The sequence below is a fragment of the Adiantum capillus-veneris genome, chromosome 3 (genome assembly GCF_014529385.1).
Source record: "Adiantum capillus-veneris isolate H3 chromosome 3, ASM1452938v2, whole genome shotgun sequence".
NCBI classification, from domain to species: domain Eukaryota; kingdom Viridiplantae; phylum Streptophyta; class Polypodiopsida; order Polypodiales; family Pteridaceae; genus Adiantum; species Adiantum capillus-veneris.
The window spans coordinates 58095657-58119759 of NC_140933.1; the positions used below are offsets into that span (position 1 = coordinate 58095657).

General features: G+C 41.9%; 1 protein-coding gene across 1 annotated transcript; it reads left to right on the plus strand.

The window, feature by feature from the left end:
- The first annotated feature begins 10662 nt into the window (after positions 1-10662).
- On the plus strand, positions 10663-14766 carry LOC147460974 (pentatricopeptide repeat-containing protein At3g09040, mitochondrial-like). Its single transcript, XM_086508636.1, has 2 exons — positions 10663-10836; positions 10975-14766. Exons 1-2 carry the CDS (start codon positions 10759-10761, stop codon positions 13525-13527), a joined length of 2631 nt encoding a protein of 876 aa, XP_086364762.1. The 5' UTR covers positions 10663-10758; the 3' UTR covers positions 13528-14766.
- The last annotated feature ends 9337 nt before the right edge of the window (positions 14767-24103 follow it).

Here is a 24103-nt window from a genome sequence, read left to right on the forward strand (position 1 = left end):
CCAATAATATGTGAAAGGAACGGAAATTAAGGAAAGAATGACAAAGAGGCAACAAAGGGTAGTGCTGCAGGGAAAGGACAGGCGCACGCAAGCCAGGTGGACACTCGGTGAGTGCGAAGAAGAAGGGAAAAAGCCCCAACACCTCATGGCACCACTATTTGGCCTCGCCGTCACCGGGTTTGAAGCAGCTCCATCCATCGGCTACCACGTCATCAAGCTGCTTCCCACCTAGCAACGACGGCACCGTCGTTGCCTAGGGGGAATTGGCCTATTTTAAGAAAGTGGAGGGTTATTGCAAAAGAAGGGGGATATTGCATGAAAGAGAGCTCGGCTGCAAGGAAAAGATGAGGAGAAGGAGGCGAGCTTGGGGGAGATCAAAAGCATAGGAAGACTCCATCTCTCTCTCTCTCTCTCTCTCTCTCTCTCTCTCTCTCTCTCTCTCTCTCTCTCTCTCATTCTCAACCTCAAGAGGAAATAGACTCGTAGGAAATCTCTCTCTCTCTCTCTCTCTCTCTCTCTCTCTCTCTCTCTCTCTCTCTCTCTCTCTCTCTCTCTCTCTCTCGCTCTCGGAGTTAAGCGTGGAGGCAAGGGGCTTTCTCTCTCAAAGGAGGAGTTGGTTGTGGCACGAGAAGGAGCGAAGGTAGAGGGGAGCATGAGCTAAGGACGAATATGAGGTGGGCTTGAGAAAGGGAGGAGAGAACTCTCTCTTGTGTGCATGATCAAGAGGAGGCTTCTCTTTCTCTCTCGGCCCTTGAGAAACTTGAAGGCAATCTCTCTTGCTCTCGCCCTTGGTGAAGCAAGGAATCAGAAGAAAAGAAGAGCAGGATGAACAAGATGAGGGGAGGTAAACCCATGAGGTTAAGCAAAGGAGAGAGCAAGCAAAGAACCATAACAAGAACTATGCGAGTTGGCAGAACCCTTCAAGGGAAATTGAAGAAAATTTGAGATCAGGTTTTACAGATTTTTGGACGGGAACTGAAGGTAGCCAAAAGAAGAAATTTTGTAGAGATTTTGAGAGTTGTTGGCAGCAGTTGAAGCAAATAAAGTGACAGGAAAAGTCCTAGTTAAAGTCCTAGTTATCAGATGATCCAAGTGACGGTGCTGTTTATAGTCCACCTTGGCTAAGGATTAAGCTGTACTCGAAGCATTCTTCAATTAATTGATGATCATGGTGATTATTAGATATTTTAGTGTCTGCTATTCTCTCTCTCACACACCTCTCACAGCCAGAGGCCCCGTGCCTACCCCGCTCACGTGTTGAGCACATATCCCCCGACAACGATCCATGGAGGAAGCCAAACGGCTTCAGGAAGAATGAGTTTCCAAGGTAGCTATGGAAAAGAAAAAGATGAATGAAGCTAGGCAAAAGTCCACCGCTCTCTGAAGATGGTGAAGATGATATTGAGCTTGATCAAAATGTCAAAAAAATCAAAGAAGAAAGACGCTAAAAAGAAATGGCTAAAGTCAAATTGGTGGGGTCTGTTCGACTGAAGATCCATGATGTTTTGAAGAGGAAGGCCGACTAGAACGAGAAGGAAGATCTCAAGAGGATTCAAAGAGACAAAAGATGATGGTTCTCTAATCTTATGAACTCTCCAAGAATCCAACAGTCTATGGAAAAGGATGCTGCCAATGATACATCTACAGCAACCAGAAAGGATGAGGAGAAGGAGAAAGAGGCTGAGTAGCATGTCTCTCCCAAACAGCCATCCCCAAAGCAATGGCTGAAGTCAAATTGGTGAGATCTTTCCACCTGAAGATCCATGATTTTCAGAAGAGGAAGGCCGACCAGAAAGAGAAGGAAGATCTCATGAGGATTCAAAGAGACAAAAGATGATGGTTCTTGAATCTTATGAACTCTCCAAGAATCCAACAACCTATGGAAAAAGATGCTGCCAAATATACATCTATAAGAACCAAAAAGGATGAGGAGAAGGAGAAAGAGACTGAGTAGCATGTCTCTCCCAAACAACCATCCCCTCCTCCGACGGATCGAGATCAAGAAAAGATAGAAGATCAAGAGGACAAGAGAGAGTCTAAAAGGGAGAATAAAGATTATGAAACAATAAAGCAAGACCAAAACTGCAAGCAAGAAGATGACTGCAAGAAACCCAATGAACAAAGCCACCAAGGAAAGATGCCGAAGACTTCATAGCAAAGGCAAACACAAGTGCGATGGGAAGTACCACCTCTCTCACAAGAGGATGCAGCTGCCGCTGAGAGAATACGGTGGGATTTTGATCTACTAAAGGAGCACCTAGAGATGATTAGATTACAATTTAGATACCAAAAGGTGATCTCGAGGCTAAGAGTTCAAGATGCTAAAGATGCCAAAGCAGAAACTCTCAAGGCTAACAAAAAAATAGAGAGATTGAAGTACCAGATCACAAGTCTACAAGCGGACAAAGAGCAACTTTAAGAAGATCTAAAGAGAGAAAAAGCAAATGCATCAAGTATCCATTTTGATTTGGAGAGACAGATAGAAGCCAATGTGAAGTTTAGATACAACAACATCTTATGACATGGTGACGCACACACTCTCCACCTTCCTGACCCTTCAAGAAGTGCTCGCACTAGCCTCAACATCTCAAGCACCTAGCATAACTACTAAGGAAATGAGGGCCTTGAAAGACGAGGCAGAATAGGAGAAGTTGCAGCGGTAGCTCCTCATGGCTGGTTTGATGGAAAAAAACTTACAAAGAGTGCAAGAAATCAAAAAGCTAAAGTACCAACTGGCCAAAGCACAAGCTAACCTCACAAGCCAAGCAAAGATACACTGAAGAGAATTGCAAGCCAAGGCTTTGGAACTCAGTGCTATGTAATCCAAAGTTGTTGTGCCCATCACTCAGACACAACATTGTGGAATTTGAAAGCACAAACTTACCCCAATGGACATTCCAAGCACATCATCCAAGGCAAGATGCCAAACATTCAAGAAGAAAAAGAGTGTACCAATGCGAGAGATGAGCTCAAGAGTTGGCTTGAAGATATTACAGAGGGATCACATAAGGATACATGAAGTATGAGCTTAAAGTGCTTGAATCAATTGCACTTTTAATGATCAAACCAGATGAGGTCAAGAACTTTAGCCATGAAAAGGTGGCACTCCCTCTCATGAAGCAGGAAGCACTCTTATGGAAACACAAGATTCTACCAACATTAGAACCAAATGCCAAGGGAAACTATGAAGGTGTGCTAGTAACCACCGCCGATCAAGTGCTCCACATCTTGGAGAGCCAATCATTATCGAGGAAGAAGTGGTTTGAGAAACAGCTCCAGGATGAGACTACTCACAAAAGTGCTCCACAACACCTCAAGATCGACCTGACCTACTGCCCCTTCCCAAGGTGATGATCTTGAGAAACCTACTACACATGGAGGAGCAGAAGGCCATTAGTTTTGAACTACCCAATCCTCTTCAAGCCTGCCAACAACAACAGACTCACTGAAGCATATATAATACACACACAATGAAGGCAATAATCACTCTGATGAGAGATGCACTAGAACTTGCATGCCAAATGCTCACAAAGATTACAAAGATGATCATTACTTGCATAGAAGCATTTGAAGACATTGAAGTGGAAAAACATATATGATAGATGTTCCTCAAAGGTACAAAGGGCATCATCTGGAAGCTAAAAACCAAAGCCCCCTCAAGGAACATACTCATGGGAATGTATGCCAGGATGATGTTCCTTCCATCTCATTACATGCAGACTTTTGAGGAGGCCTTCATGACAGGGTTCTTTGAGATGGATTAAACCATCTTCGACCCTCTCACCAAGGAATTGCAGGCTAGGCACATAGCTTATCAGAATAGAATGTTGAATAACCCATTCAAAGATCTATCAATCAAGGACGACAAAATTTCTCGAGCTGCCAAGTTCAACCGATCACCAAGACATTAGAGAAACGGAAATTTGACTACTAAAGAGCAACAATGACTTGCACGAGGATGTGCAACGGCTAGAAGGAAGAGAGTTTTTGGTCAATGTAAATGATGGGCACCCTCCTAGCCAACCACACCTTGTACAAGGTACATAATTTTGATGTAATCTACTCTATTCTTACGAAAAACCTTGTAAAAGAGTTTCTATGATTTTGAGTTGAATATTGTATACTCCGAGATGTATTCTTTTGTCATGACTCATGAGCCCAAATCCTTGTAAGCTAAACATTTGGCCATATGGAAATCCCTAGGTATAAAGCTCAAAAAACCCTTAGTTTGAACACATTAGAACATTCTCTCAAGTTTTTGAAGAGCTTTTGTACGTACACCTTTGAGCGGCTACTCTATAGCAACTTGTGACCAATTTTTCTCATGATCTGGTAATCAAAATATGATTCTGTGAAGGGCATTGTGTTCCTTGTCCCTTGCTCTTTCATTCAAGTATAATCATTTCCAGTTTTGTTGTGGTTTGCAACTATATGTATGTGAGATATATCTACAGATTTGAGTGCCAAAATGGTTGTTTTATGACATTTTGACCACATGAGAGTGTTGTTAGACCCTAGGGTGACCTATCTAGACTGTTTTATTGTTGTTTTCACGACTAGGACTTGTTGAAAATAGGGTTGGAGGGAAAAAAACACAGCTTGGAGAAGATGAAGAAGCTGAAGGAACACAACAGAGAGTTGTATTGCTAAGTGCACAATGGAAAGATAAGTTATCTCTAGAGTGATGGGCATATGTACAATGCATGGGGAAAAAACCTCCTAGTGAGGGAAAATATGCCCCAAAGGTCCTAAATGTATTCAGACACATCACTACCACATATGTATGGTAACAAATCCCCCTTGGGAATGATGCGGTGAACAAGAGCTGGCACATAGTGTATAGGGAAGTGCCATACCTTGAGTGCATGATCAATCCACAAAGGGGAGTAAGCCCAAAGCTTTGCAGAAAGCTTTGAACTTCTCATGAGGGAATGCCTTTATGAACAGTTTGCAAGGTTGTCTTGTGTTAGAACATAATCCAAGTTGTTCTTTCCTACTGAGAGACTCTCTTACTGAGAGTCTCTCCCTAACATAGTGATAATGCACCTCAATGTACTTTGTGCGAGCATGAAAAACTGGGTTCCTCGCAGCTACCAATGTGCTCTGACTATCAGTGTAGATGGTGTTGGCAATGTCCTGTCCAACACCCAAATCAACCATAAGGCGTCTAAGCCATACACACTCAATTGTAGCTGTGACGACAACTGCCCTGTACTCATCCTCACTAATTGGAAGTGGCCACAGTAGGTTGCTTCTTTCTCAACTATGATATGCATGAACTACCGAGCATGAAACAAATACCAATTGTGGACACTCACATGTCAAAACAGCCATCCCAATCTGAGTCTGAAAAAGCATGTAAATATAACGAAAATGACCCCCCTTGGGATAAAACAACCCAAGATCCAAAGTTCAAGAAGCAAAAAATTATCTTGACATCTTAGACCCTCGGCTATGCATAAATTTGTTGACATGTGAGACTGCAAACAGAATAACAGGCATCGTGTCGTATGCATAAATAAGGCATCCAAAAGAAGTTTGATAAAGAGCGACATTGGAAGGATCACCAGCATCATGAAGAATCAATTTTAAACCTGTTTCCATGGGAGTAACAATAGGTTTGCATTCCTCAACTCCAAATCTACATAACAGTGTTTCTATGTATCTTGTTTGGCACAAGGCAATACCACCATCACACTGCTTAAACTGTATGCCCAAGTAGTGATGAAACGACCCCAAATCTTTCATCTTGAAAATAGCATTCAAATCAACCTTAAATTGAGCAATATGTGTCTCATTCAGTCCAATGATCAACAAATCATCCACATAGAGAACAATGATGAGAAATAAATCACCCTCATGATTTGCATACAAAGCGCTTTCTGTTGGAGTGTTATGAAAGTCTCATTTAACCAAATGAGTGTCATCTTTCTCATACCAAGCATGAGGAGACTGCTTCAAACCATACAAAGCTTTCTTACATTTGCATACTTTATCTTCTTGTCCTTCTATGACAAAACCGCAAGGCTGTGCTACATAAACTTCCCCAAATATATCAGCATTCAAGAAAGCAATAACAATGTCTTATTGATGTACATCCCATCCAAAATGAGATGCTTATGTACATAGAAAATGCACAGTAGTCATACGACAAGTGGGAGCAAAGATATCTTCATAATCTATGCCTTTTTGTTGTGCATAACCTTATGCAACAAGTTGAGCCTTATAGCGATCAATCCCACCATCCGACTTACTTTTCAACTTGTAAACCCACTTTACCAATGGAATTTTTGCGAGGAGTAAAATCACATAAAGTCCATGTGTCCTTTTCTATAAGTGCATCATATTTTGGTTGCATGGCAACCATCCTATTTACATCAAAAGACACATGTTCCTCTATATCACATAAGCTAGAAATAGCCAAAGCATAACAATATGATGCTAGTGCATGGCAAGAACTTGAACGAGTACAACTAGACAAAGGTGCATCCAATTTGTTGTCACAAAAAGTATGCACCAGCCATTTTGGAATACCTCTAGCCTCCTCATTCTCAGCCCTTTCCACATCAAGTACATTGTGTACATTCGCATTAGAAATAGGCTGATCCATAGCATTTTTTGAAATACCCATAGGCTATATATTTGCCTCACTGGAATCTACATTCAAGTTTCCACCACTAAAAAGAGGCAACAAACTGTCATAAATGTCTTGTGAGCTTACAATACTGTCTCTCGTACATGACAACAAGGGTTGAATAGAATCTTCCACAAACACAACATCCCGTGAAACCAAGATACGTCTTGCTTGGGGATAGTACAACCTATAACCTTTCCTTTCAGTACTATAACCAACAAAAATGCATTTAATAGCCTTATCATCCAATTTTTTGTGCTACGTTTGTGTGACCAAAGTATAAGCTAAGCAATAAAAAGCGTGCATGTGATCAATAGATGGCTTCTTATCATGTCATGCTTCATAAGGAGTCATAGGCTGAAAAGCTTTTGTAGGACACCTTTTAAGTACATAAGTAGCACACATGATAGACTCGAGCCAAAACGAATGTGACAAAGCTTGACCCTTAACTATACATCGTGCCATTTTTTTAAGAGACATGTTTTTTCTTTGTGCAATACCATTTTGTTGAGGTATATACGACATTGTACATTGGGGTTTTATCCCATGACTAGCCAAAAATGCATGAAACTCATGAAACATATACCCCCCCCCCCCCCCCCCCCCCCCCCCCCCTCCTAGATTTGAACGGAGGGTGGCCATAGTACATCTAGAGACATTTTCCACCATAGCTAGAAATTTCTTGAAGCACATAAACACTTCAGACTAAGCTTTAAGAGGATACACCCATGCATGCCTGGAGTAATCATCAATGAAAGTCACGAAGTAAAGGTAATTGCACGAGAATTGCCCAAGGATGGAGTTTGTATAGGCCCACCAATATCAATATGTAAAAGTTGCAATCTACATGTAGCCCTAACTGAACCATCCTCAAGAAACTTCGAATGCTGTATCTTACTCAAAATATAGCCCTCACAAACATATCTCACAGGTGCTTCAAAAGGTGGCAAAGAAGCAACCACATTAGATTTTTGCAAACATAGTAAATTGGAAAAATTTAGATGCCCAAAACGTGCAGCCAAAGTTTTGCATCTGAAAAAGCCTTTGAATTCATTATAACTACATTTGCAGAATTCTGCCCACACTTGTCATACAAAGCGAGCTTATACAGCTCACGCCATAAAGTGTCAGATGCAACAATTTCATCACCAAAACTGAGATCATGAACTGTACATTTGTCATCCACAAATTTCACAACAAGACCATGTCTAGCAAGTGCAGATACAGACAAAAGGTTCTTAAAGTGCATCAACAAGTATGAAAGAACTTGCCATTTTCAACAATCAGCACAATCTTTCCAACTCCATGGACCGGATAAGAGGCATTGTTGGCACAAGTGACTGTATTCCCATGAGGGGCAGCCTCGAGAGAGGTAAACAACTCACGATGTGATGAAATGTGCTTTGTAGCACCACTGTCAAAGTACCAACTATTTGAATCTGCAACAACTGACATACATGTATCATGAACAGAAGGATCATAAGTGCACTCTACACTAAATGCCCACTCTAGATCTACATCAACATCACAATCTCCTTTCATAGAAGATTCTAAAATAGCTACATTTGTAGTGGAACCAACCTCCTTCTTGGTCTCTTTTGGCTTCAATTTAGGACACTGCTTGATAAAGTGATCATTAGCTTTGCAATAATGGGATCGCATATTCTTTTTTCCCTTTTCACCATAATTCCTAAATGAAGTGCTACTAGCAAAAGCATTAGGAATAGGCGATTTTCCACTTCTCACTGAAGAACCATGAGAAGTGGCTACATTGTTGTTACCACCATTTCTCTGAGTAGCATTAAAAGCATGTTCAACTTTGTTCAACTGCATGTTGTTTAGACCTTTTTTTTCTTGAAAGTGACTCTTGTAACATCAATATGCATAATGTATCAAACTTCACAACATGAGGATTTCCTTGGGTCATAAGTCTCCAAGTACTAGCAAAAGTCTAGTAAGAATCTGACAAAGCATCAAGAACATTCTCCATAAGGGAATCGTCAAAAATGACTTCGCCTGTAGAAATTAGTTGCTCATAAATATCCTTGATACTAGCAAGGAAAGTGTCCATGTCATCTTTCTCATGCATAATCTTCGACTCCAACTCTTTACGCAACAATGCAATTTTCGCCTCATTGCGACTTGCATAAAGATCAGCCAGATTATTCCAAGCTTGTTTAGATGATTTAGCTGAGCAAATGCGAGGAGTAATAGTGAGCTTCACAAATAATGGAATCAATGCATGAGCGTGCACATCTCTAACATCGCAATGAGCTTGCTCAAAAGTAGGCAAAACGCTCTAGCAGCAACAATCTTGCCACTAAAACGTGCAATATCCTCAACAACACCTATATGCACGGAATCTGGAAGTACATCAATGCCCTGCAGAACATTCAAAACACCCTTTGACACAAGAACATGTTGCATCAAGTAAGCCCACATTAGGTAATTGTCCCCATCCAATTTATCCTCAGTAGCAAACATCTTGAACACATCCATGTCGTTGTCAGCCACGATGAGTGTCTTCACCTGTGTGGAACTACCTGAAAATAGGAGAAATGAAGCAGGGCTAACACATTTGTCTGAAGAATTTGTCAACTTGCTAACGCTCACCAAAGCTCACCCAAATCGAAGAAAGTGAGCAGGCGTGTGCTAGCGATGCTAGTGACTATGCCTGGGAGGATGCAACCTGCTCTGATACCAATGGTTGGAAATAGGGTTGCAGGGAAACACACACATCTTGGAGAAAATGAAGCAGCTCAAGGCACACAACAAAGAGGTGAAGTGGGCATGTTGCCCTACACAAAAATGTAGCAATATGCGTGAAATTCCTCATGGGAAAATCATAGAACACGAGAGTGACCCCCTTAAGGCATGCACCCACCCCGATACAACACAGTGCGAGGCAAGAGTGGGGTAACCTCCCATACCCACAAATAAGCTGTCAACTAGTGGCCATGAACTCGTATGGGAAGGAAAATAGGGCGTGACCAAGGGTCACTTCCTATGAGAAGGTTCCCCCATGGACCCTCCTTTAGATGCACTTAATAGGCACTAGTCCCTAGTCCTAGGGGAACTAAATGCAATGTAGTATACATGGTAATGCATGGGTGGCCAGCCCAAGAAACACACTAGACTTGCAAGTATGCCATGACCCTAATTTGATGAAGCACCAAAGTGGTGTACACTCAAAGAGTGAGTTCCTTGTCCTCTTGTAGATTTGGTAGTAGACATCTTCATTTTTGAACTCACATCTTTGGCTTATGACAAGCTGTCACAAAGGGTTTTCTGGAATTATCATCAAATACGAGGTTGAAAATGGCTGTTTTAGGCGACCACTAAATAGAATGAGTTTACCTGAGAGATAAGAAGCTAGGCAACTACTAGTGGGTCTCGGATGTGAGAGATTACCCCAATTTTGATGCTATGGATCTGGACTCTTGTATCAAGATGAAGAGGAACTAGAAATTGATCTCAATGAGGATGAACCAACCTTCTTAAGATGACAAACAAGTTACTCCATTAGTGACACATCACCTTAGAAAATCGTTTGAAATCTAGATGGTTCGCTTCACAGAGCTACAATGTAGTAGCAAAGGAAGATGCTTCGTTCCATCTCAAAGGATTCGAATCGCCCTTGGGAGGATCCCATGCTAAAAATAGGAGAGCGGCATCTCGCTTAGAAACTCCGTGCTATGGACTCTCCACAATTGGCATGCATTTGGTAAGGCACACATATTTGGTTAGTAGCTTGCAAGTGGTCCAAGCTATCAATGTTTGAAAAAATCCATCATAAATTTTTTATTGTTTGTATGTCCTTGATGACGGAGACATTTTATACCTTAAAGAGTTTCACATCAGCTTTCTTTTGACATTATTTTGATTCAAAATCATGGAATATTATGGGAGATTGAATTAGAAAGATATGAATTTCCCTAATAAGATTGAACTCTCTAGACCTGTGGCAATCTAGTTTTTTTTAAAATTTTCCATTTTCTTTTTTGAAATGGGCAGGCCTCCCTCTCAATAATGGCGGCTTGCAAGTCAGCTTCATCATAGCTTGACCCTTGGACACGGACACCGTCGAGGAAAAACAGCCCACGCTTCGCACCTGGAGTTGCCATATGAGGCGTGTAGCGTCGCAGCCGGAGCCCACCCTCATAGCAGAAGAGAGGTGCGATGGGGGTAGCCTGTATGGAACGGTGTGTAAGAACCGCTGTTTTTGTACACCACGCACTTTTTTTTTGGTAAATCCACACACACACACACACACACACACATACTTAATTGAACACATTTATTCGTTTTCTTTCTCAGCACCACTGGTTTTGTGTTCACAGAGCACCACCAAGAAAGCAGCAATAAAGGCTACACAAGCAAACATGGAGAGGAAGAGAATGAGTCTTGCTTTTGTGAGCTCACTTAAGGACTGTGCTAAGAAGAAGGATTTGTACCAAGGCAGTAGGATTCATGCTGATATTTGCGACAGTGGGTTACTTGAAAAAAACGCATACTTAGGGAACATGTTGCTCAGTATGTATGTTAAGTGTGGTGCACCTGTCAGGGCGCAACAAGTCTTTGATGAGCTTCCTGTCCGGAACGTTGTCTCTTGGAATGCATTGATTGCGGGATACGCGCAACAGGAGCAGGGCCAGAAAGCTCTAGGCTGTTTTCAGCGGATGCAAAGCGAGGGCCTCTCTCCGGATGCAATCACCTACGCGTGCATCTTAAAGGCATGTGGATCTATGCAAGATGCTGATATGGGCACAAAAATTCATGATGATATTGTTAGTCAGGGGCTGTTGCAAAAAAATGTGGTGCTTGGCACTGCCTTGGTCGATATGTATGCAAAATGTGGTGCACTTCAGAAAGCACAACAGGTGCTTGAGGAGCTTCCTATCCGAAACGTTGTCTCTTGGAATGCACTGATTGTAGGATACGCGCAACAGGAGCAGGGCCAGGAAGCTTTAGGCTGTTTTCAGCGTATGCAAAGCGACGGCCTCTCTCCAGATGCAATCACCTATGCGTGCATCTTGAAGGCATGTGGCTCTTTGCAAGATGCTGATATGGGCATAAAAATTCACGCTGATATTGTTAGTCAGGGAATGTTGAAAAATGATGTCGTGCTTGGCAATGCCTTGGTCGACATGTATGCGAAATGTGGTTTACTTCAGAAAGCACAAACTCTACTTGAGGAGCTTTGTGTCCGGGACGTCATCTCGTGGAATGCATTGATTGCAGGATATGCCCAACAGGGGCAGGGCAAGGAAGCTCTGTACTGTTTTCAGCAGATGCGAAGTGAGGGTCTCTCTCCAAATGCAATCACCTATGCGTGCGTCTTGAAGGCATGTGGCTCTACGCAAGATGCTGATATGGGCATAAAATTTCATGATGATATTGTTAGTCTGGGGCTGTTGCAAAACAATGTTGTGCTTGGCAATGCCTTGGTCGACATGTATGCCAAATGTGGTGCTCTTCAGAAAGCACGAAAAGTGCTTGAGGAGCTGTCTGTCTGGGACGTCGTCTCTTGGAATGCATTGATTGCAGGATATGTGAAACAGGGGCAGGGCCGGGAAGCTCTGAGCTGTTTTGAACGGATGCAAAGCGAGGGCGTCTCTCCAGATGCAATCACCTATGCGTGCATCTTGAAGGCATGTGGCTCTATGCAAGATGCTGATATGGGCACAAAAATTCACGATGTTATTGTTAGTCAAGGGCTGTTGCAGAAAAATGTGGTGCTTGGCAATGCCTTGATCGATATGTATGCCAAATGTAGTGCACTTCACAAAGCACAAAAAGTGCTTGAGGAGCTTCCTGTCCGGAATGTGGACTCTTGGAATGCATTGATGGCGGGATACGCACAACAGGGGCAGTCCCAAGAAACTCTAGGCTGTTATCAGCGGATGCAAAGCGAGGGCCTCTCTCCAGATGCAATCACCTACGTGTGTATCTTGAAGGTATGTGGCTCTATGCAAGATGCTGATATGGGCATGAAAATTCACGCTGATATTGTTAGTCAGGGGCTGTTGAAAAAAGTTGTCCTCCTTGGCAATGCCTTGGTGGACATGTATGCGAAATGTGATACACTTCAAAAAGCACAAAGAGTGCTTGAGGAGCTTCGTGTCCGGGACGTCGTCTCGTGGAATGCACTGATCGCAGGATACGCCCAACAGGGGCTAGGCCTGAAAGCTCTAGGCTGTTTTCAGCAAATGCAAAGTGAGGGCCTCTCTCCAGATGCAATCACGTACGTCTGCATCTTGAAGGCATGTGGCTCAACGCAAGATGCTGATATGGGCATAAAAGTTCATGATGATATTGTTAGTCAGGGGCTGTTGCAAAAAAATGTGGTGCTTGGCAATGCCTTGGTCGATATGTATGCCAAATGTGGTGCACTTCAGAAAGCACAAAAAGTGCTTGAGGAGCTAGCTGTCCGGAATGTTGTCTCTTGGAGTACATTGATTGCGGGATACGCGCAACAGGAGCAGTGCCAGGAAGCTCTAGGCTGTTTTCAGCGGATGCAAAGCGAGGGTGTCTCTCCAGATGCATTCACCTATGCATCCATCTTGAAGGCATGTGGCTCTATGCAAGATGCTGATATGGGCACAAAAATTCACACTGATATTCTTAATCAGGAGCTGTTGAAAAAAGATGTCATGCTTGGCAACGCCTTGGTCGACATGTTTGCTAAATGTGGGGCACTTCAGAAAGCACAAAAAGTGCTTGAGGAGCTTCCTGTCCGGAATGTGGATTCTTGGAATGCACTGATTGCAGGATATGCCGAACAAGGTCAGGACCAGGAAGCTTTGGGCTGTTTTCAGCGGATGCAAAGTGAGTGTATCTCTCCAAATCCAGTCACCTTTACTTTTGTCTTGAAGGCTATGCTTACATCTTGAAGGCATGTGGCATTATGCAAGACGTTGACATTCATGATGAGATTCTTAAATCAAGCTAGAGGGGATCCGCTTCTAAATGGTCAAATTTCCAATTCACAAAGCCTGTTACTCAAGTGCTGCCCAAATATGGATGAAACAAACACAAGGGGCCAGCAAGCAGCCCACACACTAAGCCAGAAAGGTTAGAAACTAAGGGCGGGTTCAGACGAGGCGGTGGAAATGTTTAAAGCTTCACTTGCCACCTTGATGGTATGTTCACAACACGCAGAGGCAGCAGCATTGTGAGAGCTTGGCTCAGTTGGTTGCAACGAATGTGTCGAATCCTGAGTGGAAACGCAGCAGCTTGAGTCCTAACTAGCGCAGGTCTGTCAGCTTTTGGGGCGACAGTTTTTCATTTCTGGGGGAAGGGGGGTGTGGAAGACCTTTTACTGAATTGCTTGCAACCATGTGACAATGCTGCGCTTTTTCATGCCCATCTGTCTGAACCCTGCAGTATCTACATAGATTGGAATTGTGCTCCAATGAAAAAGAGTACAATGGGTTGCTTTACTTGATAAAAATGGTAAGAAGAATCTAGTCTCTCAACATATTATGTCAACCACATCGACAGACTGAATTTCACGTGGCAAGTCCTCCAAATTCACATGTTGATGTGATCCTCCAAATTCACATGATGAACTTTTGCAGATATCCCTAGTGAAGGATCATGTGTGGCTCCAACCATGGAAAGTGACGCGTCAGCTTCCATTTCTGAACATAGCCAATTCAAGATGGGCAAGCTTAATGTCCCCAACGGGAAACCTCCAACAAATGTATGCTTCCTAATCACAAAATCCCAATTTCAGGATGAACAAGTTGGTATTGGATTTTGTGGTTCCACTCGTAGCTAGGACATTACCCTGGCTGAAAAAAGCAAAGAAACTACCCTTCCCACAGGGTGAGGCCAAGCCAAGTCTTGGTGACGAAAGCACTATTCTAAGAGATAAATATCTCCTTGAGTCTCAAGGCTACTATAACATCCCAACTAATTATAGCAAACTAATTCAAGCCACACCAAAAAGAGGATATTAATGACTATGTCAATAGGAAGCAAACTAATTATATTAAACTAATTCAAGCCACACCAAAAAGAGGACATTAATGGCTATGTCAATAGGAAGCAAAGTTTGCTTTGTCAATATTCTAAATGATCATAAAGGATTGAAATGACTAATAGTTGCATCTAAACCTAAAAGAACGGACACACTCCACATCTTATAGTCTTACGCTCGCAAGTTTGCTTGTAAAGTTATTATTCTTGATAATACAAATGTATGATCCGAGTAAACATAGATATATCCTCAATTAATTGGATTACACATTCCTCTTTTTGTTTATGTATAGAGGTCACATTTTTTGATATATCATTAGGGTCGATATATTTGTTTATGCTTGCTATATTTCTATGTTTGTTTGGTGCTGTTGAGAATATTCACAAGAAACTACAAAGAGGTCTAACGATTTAGTGGACATATATTTGACGTATCTTTTGTGTGTACATATATGGAGAGAGAGAGAGAGAGAGAGAGAGAGAGAGAGAGAGAGTACTTTTTAATACTTGCCTCTTGGATTGCATTCCAAGGTAGTTTTTTGAATAATACAACTTTTCATTAGAATATAGTTTCTCTCAGATTTGTGTTGTGTTTATCTCCACTACTATATCTTGGCACAAAGATTGATCCCCTTCACATCCAAATTCTTCTCATGATGATGAAATAATTCCAAGCTAGTGAGATATCACACTTGATCCAAGATCCTTTGCTTTAAATTTGATTTCTTGCTTTATTATTTGCTTCTTTGAAAATTGGAAAACACACAACTTGGAGAAGACGAAGGAAACTCAAGGCATACAACAGAGAGGGTATTACTTAGTGTGTAATGAAAAGATTAGATAGCCCTAGAGTGATGGGCGTATATACAATGCACAGGGAAAAAAACCTCCTAGTGAGGAAAAAATTTCCCTGGCGGTCCTAAGTGTGTTCACACACATCACTACCACATGTATATGGTAACAAACCCCCCCGGGAGTGATGCGGTGAACAAGAGCTGTCACATAGAGTATACGAAAGTGCCATGCCCTGAGGATATGATCAATCTACAAAGGGGAGTAAGCCAAGCTAATCTCTCATGCTGAGAGCCTCTCCCTGACATAGTGATAATGCACCTCAATGTGCTTTCTGCGAGCATAAAAAACTGGGTTCCTCACAACTGCCAATGCGCTTTGACTGTCGGTGTAGATAGTGTTGGCATGTCCTGTTCAACACCCAAATCAGTCATAAGGCATTTGAGCCATACACACTCAATTGTAGCTATGAAGACTGCCTTGTACTTAGCTTCACAACTGGAAGTGGCCACAATAGGTTGCTTCTTATTCAACCATGATATGTATGAGCTGCCAATCATGAAACAAAAACCACTTGTGGACACTCGCGTGTCAAAACAACTAGCCTAATCTGAGTCCAAAAAAGAATGTAAATCTAGTGGCAATGATCCCCAGGTGTAAAGTGCCACTCAAGACCCAATTAATGGCATTCCTTGTGTGATTGTTCTCTAGCTTGAATAGATCTACCCAGTGGACTCCTCATCGATGTTAATGGTCAAGCAAGAGTCTTGCCATTACATATGGGTATTTTGTAAGCACTACATGTTTTGGTGTGACAATTGAGCTGAGTTTTTGATATACTTACACTTGCGTAGGCTGGTTTATAGCACGGTGAATAGATGCAGCAAGCATTTCAAACAACATGAATGTTCCTAAGAGCTAGGGGTACCGCCCTACGTGGATGTTCGATTTTCTTCATAGCACTAGGCGTGCATATAGGAGCATAGTTTTGTGGTATGACCACATATGTGATTACTAAATCACACAATAAGTGTTGATGGTCGTTTTTGGACACCTTCACACTTTGTTTTTTAAGAAAAACTATATACCAAGGGACAGTCAAAAGATTCTTTCCAACCTTTCACCAAGGGGGTTGGTTTGGAAAGATATACCCAGGGGTTTGGATTGCCAGGCAACACCCAGGGTCACAAGTTCCCTTTTTTTCTCTTCACTAGTCTCTAATGTTAGTGATTAGCAGGTCGAAGAAATTTTGATATGGTATGCTCACAAGTTGCGGGTTGTACTTGACTTCCTAGTAAGTACAGGTACTTTCCACCTCCTCGTAAAAAGTACATGCTTTTTGGATTTATTTTTCTTTCCAATTAAGCTTGTTTGCGTTATGTAACCGGGATGTTTGCGCTAGAAGGCTTTCATCAAGCTTGCTCTTTAGCCAAGTGAAAAGGTCATGGACGATCATAGCATTTTGAGAAAATATTGTTATTTTCTCCCTTCCCTGTTCGTCAAGATACCATCATGGGTTTGAATCTTGTTGCAACAATTACAGACCTACATGCTATGGTTATGTTTGGTACATGTTGTCACATGGGACACAACATGGTCTAGGAACTCAAGGAGTTTGGTTTAGTCAGTGTGGATCAATGATAATGAGGGTCCCTCTCACCCGTGTTGCAAAGTGTTAATAGTTCCCTCCACACACAAGTACAATTTGTGCTTGCTAGATGTCGCTTTCTCTGCCATCCTTATTTGAGACATATTCCACATGTGGTGAATATGAGTCTCTGGTACTGACACTGGCACCTAATTCCTAATGATGTGTTGCGACGAAGTCCCTACGTGCTGGTAGCATCCGTTTAATTGACCATTTGGAGTACACCGTATCATGAACAATTTCAGTGGCCAAAAATTGTCGGGTACTAAGTACAGACTTGTTCCGATTACAAGTGTTGTGAAACCACCTTAACAGAGGGTCATTTCTACATATAGCCAAGTATGCTACGTTCATGAGAATCTCTCACAACGGGTACCTAGGTGTGACTAAGTTTCACATTCTGTTATGGTCCAACTCTTGTTGAAAGGCTTTCACGTACGTGCCGTGGAAAGTCTCGTCATGGGATTGCGGTTTGGATTTTTTTGTGTTAAATGCATGCACACTAGGTGTTATGGGCCCTAGTGTTTAACACAGACTTGTTCGGAGCGGAATGCAAATACATGGACTTTCTTGTTTATGCAATTTTTTGCATTTCAAGTGCAATTTTTCTTGCAAATTTATTATGAGTTTACACCCTCCCATACAAGGTTATGGCTCAGGATGGGTGTCTATGGTTGGATGGTCTAAATGATGCACTTACTCCACTCCACCCCACTTTCAACCTAGTTGGTTGTCTCCACTCCATATCAAATATATGGCTGGATACTCAATGGTTGAGTCATATTTTATCGTCAGTCATGGAAGACTGTCTGTAAGTGGTTGGGGGAAAGCACCTCAGTCTTATTGCTGCTATTCATCCCGTGTTGGATGGATAGCTTACAAGTGTTTTTTGCTAAAGAATCTGATAAGAGCATACGTTAGCACAATGCATTCTGAATGGGTGATTCTCTCCCTATTCTAGAATTTGCTTAAGTAAGGTTTTCAACTTTGAACACCTATTGTGGTGGGGTTGGATACCGATTCAATAGTTTCATAAGTCAAGGACTTAGTAGGTGTGCTGACAAAGTATGTTGGCATGTAACCTTCATTAGGGGTGAACATGTAGCTCTGTGTGTTTCGAAACGTTCAGAAGTCTGACATGAGGATACTCCCTATTCTATCCCTCAGTAACTCTGAGATTTTCACGATACTCACATGAGTTATCATGAGTTACCATTTAGATACAAGTAGTTGCAAAAGGACAACAATGGTGAAAATCAAGATGTTGCTCTTGGTTTCATTGAACCTCATCACTACACCAGGTATCGGTCATATGGACAAATAAGCTCGCGTATGGGCTGTCAATAAGGAAAACATCAGTGTTCTTACGTAGATACTACGACTTGTGTTTTCGAGGAAGAAAACGCTTCTCCAAGGGGGGAGTAATGTCATGCCAAGGGCAAACCAAGGCGAGTAGGACTTGGGCCAAGGGTTGGCTGCTAAATGCCGATAAGAAGATTCTATTCATAGCGGCCAAGAGCTATATAATGGGGGGTTGGGTGGAGAATCTCAGTACGCAGCTCCTGGGTCTCACATGGAAGTTCTAGCTCTCTACTCTCCAAAATAGGCATACCGTACAAGTAAAAATTCTTGTGTTCTAATTTTGAGACTGTTTGGAGTGTTGTTTTAAGTGCAATTCACCAAAATTTCTCTAACTTTTGCTACACAACTAAAGCCAGGATAAAATCTTTGTAGCATTTTTGAAGGTTTGGGGTAGTGTCCCAAGCAGGGTCAAGGAGCGGTAGTGATTTTTAACATGATTAATTTTCTTTTTGGACCGAGGTCAATACTTTCAAGTGGTGGATCTTTGGATGCAACAAAATCTTCAGGAATTGGATACATACTTTCTTTAAAATGAGGTGGTGGATCTAGGAGACACCAACAATTGGATCCACATTTCAAGCCTTTGTTATAATGGCCAAGTGGTGGATCTTTGATGCACCTACTTCCCAATTCTTAATCTAAATGGCCAAATGGTGGATTGAGGATCTACTCATCCCACAAAGATTGTGTAAAATTGCAAGTGTTCTAATGGCCAAGTGTTGAATGCACCTAACTTTAAGACATGGTTAGAATGGCCAAGTGGTGGATCTAAGAGGCACCAACAATTGGATCCACAATTCAAGCCTTGGTTATAATGGCCAAGTGGTGGATCTTTGATGCACCTACTTCCCAATTCTTAGTCTAAATGGGCAAGTGGTGGATCTAGGATCTACTCATCCCACAAACATTGTGTAAAATTACAAGTGTTCTAATGGCCAAGTGTTGAATGCACCTAACTGTAAGGCATGATTAGAATGGCCAAGTGGTGGATCTAGGAGACATCAGGAATTGGATTCACATTTAAAGCCTTCATTATAATGGCCAAGTGGTGGATCTTTGATGCACCTACTTCCCAATTCTTAGTCTAAATGGCCAAGTGGTGATCTAGGATCTACTCATCCCACAAACATTGTGTAAAATTACAAAGTGTTATGATGGCCAAGTGTTGAATGCACCCAACTTTAAGACGTGGTTAGAATGGCCAAGTGATGAATCTAGGAGACACCAACAATTGAATCCACAATTCAAGCCTTTGTTATAATGGCCAAGTGGTGGATCTTTGATGCACCCACTTTCCAATTCTTAGTCTAAATGGCCAAGTGGTGGATCTAGTATCTACTCATCCCACAAACATTGTGTAAAATTACAAGTGTTATGATGGACAAGTGTTGAATGCACCTAACTTTAAGACATGGCTAGAATGGCCAAGTGGTGGATCTAGGAGACACCAACAATTCACACATTGACCTTGATATAATAGAGATAGATTGAACAGGTGGTCCACCTTCACACCACCTTGGGTAAAAACCTCCATAACACAATGGATAGTAGGTTGGACAAGTGATGGACCTCTGCCCCATACTATCCATGGTAATAAACATAGTAGTTACACTCCATTCACACATTGACCTTCACCTTAATAGAGATAGCTTCTTTCAATAGAGCTAGCTTGGAACCACCTTATGCTAAAGCTTCCATGACACAATGGATAGTAGGTTAGACAAGTGGTGGACCTCTACCCCAAACCATCCATGGTAGTAGACAAAGTAGCTACACTCCATTCACACATTGACTTTGAAACAATAGAGGTAACTTCTTTCAATGGATCTTGGGCTAAAAACTCCATAAAACAATGGATAATAGCATGGAAGGGTGGTGGACTTTTGTCCCAAACCATCCATGGTAGTAGAAAAAGTAGCTACACTCCATTCACACATTGAATTTGAAACAATAGAGATAGCTTTGTTCAATAGATCTAACTTGGACATGTGGTGGACCTTCAAACCAACCTAGGCTAAAACCTCTAGAACACAATGGATAGTAGGTTGGAAAGATAGTGGACCTTTGTCCCAAACTATTCATGGTAGTAAGCCTATAGCTACACTCCATTCGCACATTGACCTTCAAACAATAGAGGTAGGAAATTTCAATAGAGCTAGCTTCAACAGGTGGTGGGCCTTCAAACCACCTAGGGCTAAAACCTCCATAACACAATGGATAGCAGGCTGGACAAGTGGTGGACCTCTACCCCAAACCGTCCATGGTACTAAACATAGTAGCTACACTCCCTTCACATTTTGACCTTCAAACAATAGAGATAGGAGTATTCAATAGAGCTAGCTTGGACAGGTGATGGACCTTCAAACCACCATGGGCTAAAACCTCCATAACACAATGGTCCTTCAAACCACCATGGGTTAAAACCTCCACAACACAATGGTTAGTAGGTTGGACAAGTGGTGGACCTCTACACCAAACCATCCACGTGATCAAACTAGAGATCGGAAAATTCAATAGAGCTAGCTTGGATAGGTGGTGGACCTTCAAACAACCTTGGGATAAAACCTCCATAACACAGTAGATAGTAGGTTGGACAAGTGGTGGACCTCTATCCCAAACCATCCATGGTAGTAAAAAAAGTAGCTACACTCCATTCACACATTGTACTATCCATTGTGTTATGGAGGTTTAAGTCCAAGGTGGTTTGAAGGTCCACCACCTGTCAAAGGTAGCTCTATTGAAAAAAGATATCTGTATTGTTTGAAGGTCAGTTTGTGAATGGAGTGTAGCTACTATGTTTACTACCATGTATGGTTTGGTGTAGAGGTCCACCACTTGCTCAACCTACTTTACATTGTGTTCTAAAGGTTTTAGCCTAGGTTGGTTTGAAGATCCACCACCTATCCAAGCTAGATCTATTGAACAAAGCTATCTCTATTGTTTCAAAGTCAGTGTGTGAATGGAGTGTGGCCACTTTGTTTACTACCATGGATGATTTGGGGAAAACCTCTACCACTTGTCCAACCTACTATCCATTGTGTTATGGAGGTTTTAGCCTAAGATTGTTTGAAGGTCCACCACATGTCCAAGTTAGATCCTTTGAAAGAAGCTATATCTATTGTTTCAAGGTCAATGTGTGACAGGAGTGTAGCTACTTTTTTTCCTACCATGGATGGTTTGGGGCAAAGGTCTACCACTTGTCCAACCTAATTTATATTGTGTTATTGAGGTTTTAGTCCAAGGTTGTTCGAAGGTCCACCACCTGTCTAAGCTAGCTCTATTGAATATTCCTAGCTCTAGTCTAATCACGTGGATGGTTTGGGGTAGAGGTCCACTACTTGTCTAACCTACTAACCATGATGTTATGAAGGTTTTAGCCCATGGTGGTTTGAAGGTCCATCACCTGTCCAAGCTAGCTCTATTGAATATTCCTATCTCTAGTTTGATGATGTGGATGGTTTGGGGTAGAGGTCTATCACTTTTCCAACCTACTATCCATTGTGCTATTGAGGTTTTAGCACAAGGTGGTTTGAAGGTCCACCACCTGTCCGATCTAGATCTATTGAAAGAAGCTATCTCTATGTTTGAAGGTCAATGTGTGAGGAGTTATAGAGGTTTTAGCCCAAGGTTTTTTGAAGATCCACCACCTATCCAAGCTAGCTCTATTGAAAGAATCTATCACTATTGTTTGAAGGTTAAAATGTGAATGGATTCTAGCTACTATGTTTACTACCATGAAGGGTTTGGAACAAAGGTCCATCACTTGTCCAACCTACTAACCATTGTGTTATGGAGGTTTTAACCCAAACTGATTTGAAGGTCCACCACCTGTCCAAGCTAGCTCTATTGAATAGTCCTATCGCTACTCTAATAGCGTGGATGGTTTGGGGTAGAGGTATAGAACTTGTCCAACCTACTATCCATTGTGTTATTGAGGTTCTACCCCAAGGTGGTTTGAAGGTCCACCACCTATCCAAGCTAGCTCTATTGAAAGAAACTATTTCTAATGTTTGAAGGTCAATGTGTGAATGGAGTGTAATTACCTTGTTTACTACCATGGATGCTTTGGGTAGAGGACCATCACTTATCCAACCTACTAGCCATTGTGTTATGCAGGTTTTAGCCCTATGTGGTTTGAAGGTCCACAACCTATCCACGCTCGCTCTCTTGAATAGTTCTATCTCTACTCTGATAGCGTGGATGGTTTTGACTAGAAGTCCAACTCTTGTCCAACCTATTGTCCATTGTTATATGGAGGTTTTAATTCATGGTGGTTTTGAAGGTCCACCACCTATCCAAGCTAGATCTATTGAAAGAAGTTATCTCTATTGTTTGAAGGTCAATGTGTGAATTGAGTGTAGCTATTATTTTTCCTACCATCGATGGTTTGGGGTAGAGATCCACCACTTGTCCAACTTACTACCATTGTGTTATGGAGGTTTTAGCCCGAGGTGGTTTGAAGGTCCACCACCTGTCCAAGCTAGCTCTATTGAAACTTCATACCTCTATTGTTTGAAGGTCAATGTTTGAATGGAGTGTAGCTCCTAGGCTTACTACCATGGATGGTTTGGGGTAGAGGTCCACCACTTATCCAACCTACTTTCCATTGTGTTTTGGACGTTTTAGCCCAGGCTGGTTTGAAGATCCACCACCTATCCAAGCTAGATCTATTGAACAAAGATCTCTCTTTTTTTTCAAAGCCATTGTGTGAATGGAGTGTAGCTACTTTGTTTACTACCATGTACAGTTTGGGGCAAAGGTCCACCACTTGCCCAACCTACTATCCATTGTCTTATGGAGGTTTTAGCCCAAGATTGTTTGAAGGTCCACCACTTGTCCAAGCTAGCTTCTTTGAAAGAATCTATCTCTTTTGTTTCAAGGTCATGTTGGACAAGTGGTGGAGATCTACTCTAAACCATCCATGGTAGTAAACATAGTATCTCACTCCATTCACAGATTGACCTTCAAACAATAGAGATAGCTTTTTTCAATAGATCTAGCTTGGATAGATGGTGGACCTTCAAACCACCTTGGGGTAAAAATTCCATAACACAATGGATAGTAGGTTGGACAAGTGTTGGACCTCTACCCAAAACCATCCACTCTATTAGAATATAGATAGGACTATTCAATAGAGCGATCTTGGACAGGTGGTGGACCTTCAAACCACAAATGGCTGAAATCTACATAGCACAATGGCTAGTAGGTTGGACAAGTGATGGTCCTCTGCCCAAACCATCCATGGTAGTAAATATAGTAGCTACACTCCATTCGCACATCAACCTTAAAACAATAGAGATAGCTTCTTTCAATAGATCTAGCTTGGATAGGTGGTGGACCTTCAAACCACCGTGAGCTAGAACCTCAATAACACAATGGATAGTACGTTGAAAAAGTGAAAGAACTCTATCCCAAACCATCCACGCTATCAGAGTAGAGATAGGAATATTCAATAGAGATAGCTTGGACATGTGGTGGACCTTCAAACCACCTTGGGCTTAAACCTCCATAACACAATGGCTACTAGGTTGTACAAGTGATGGACCTCTTTCCCAAACCCTTCATTGTAGTAAACATAGTAGCTAGACTCCATTCACACTTTAACCTTCAAACAATAGTGATAGATTATTTTAATAGAGCTATCTTGGATAAGTGGTGGATCTTTTAACAACCTTGGGCTAAAA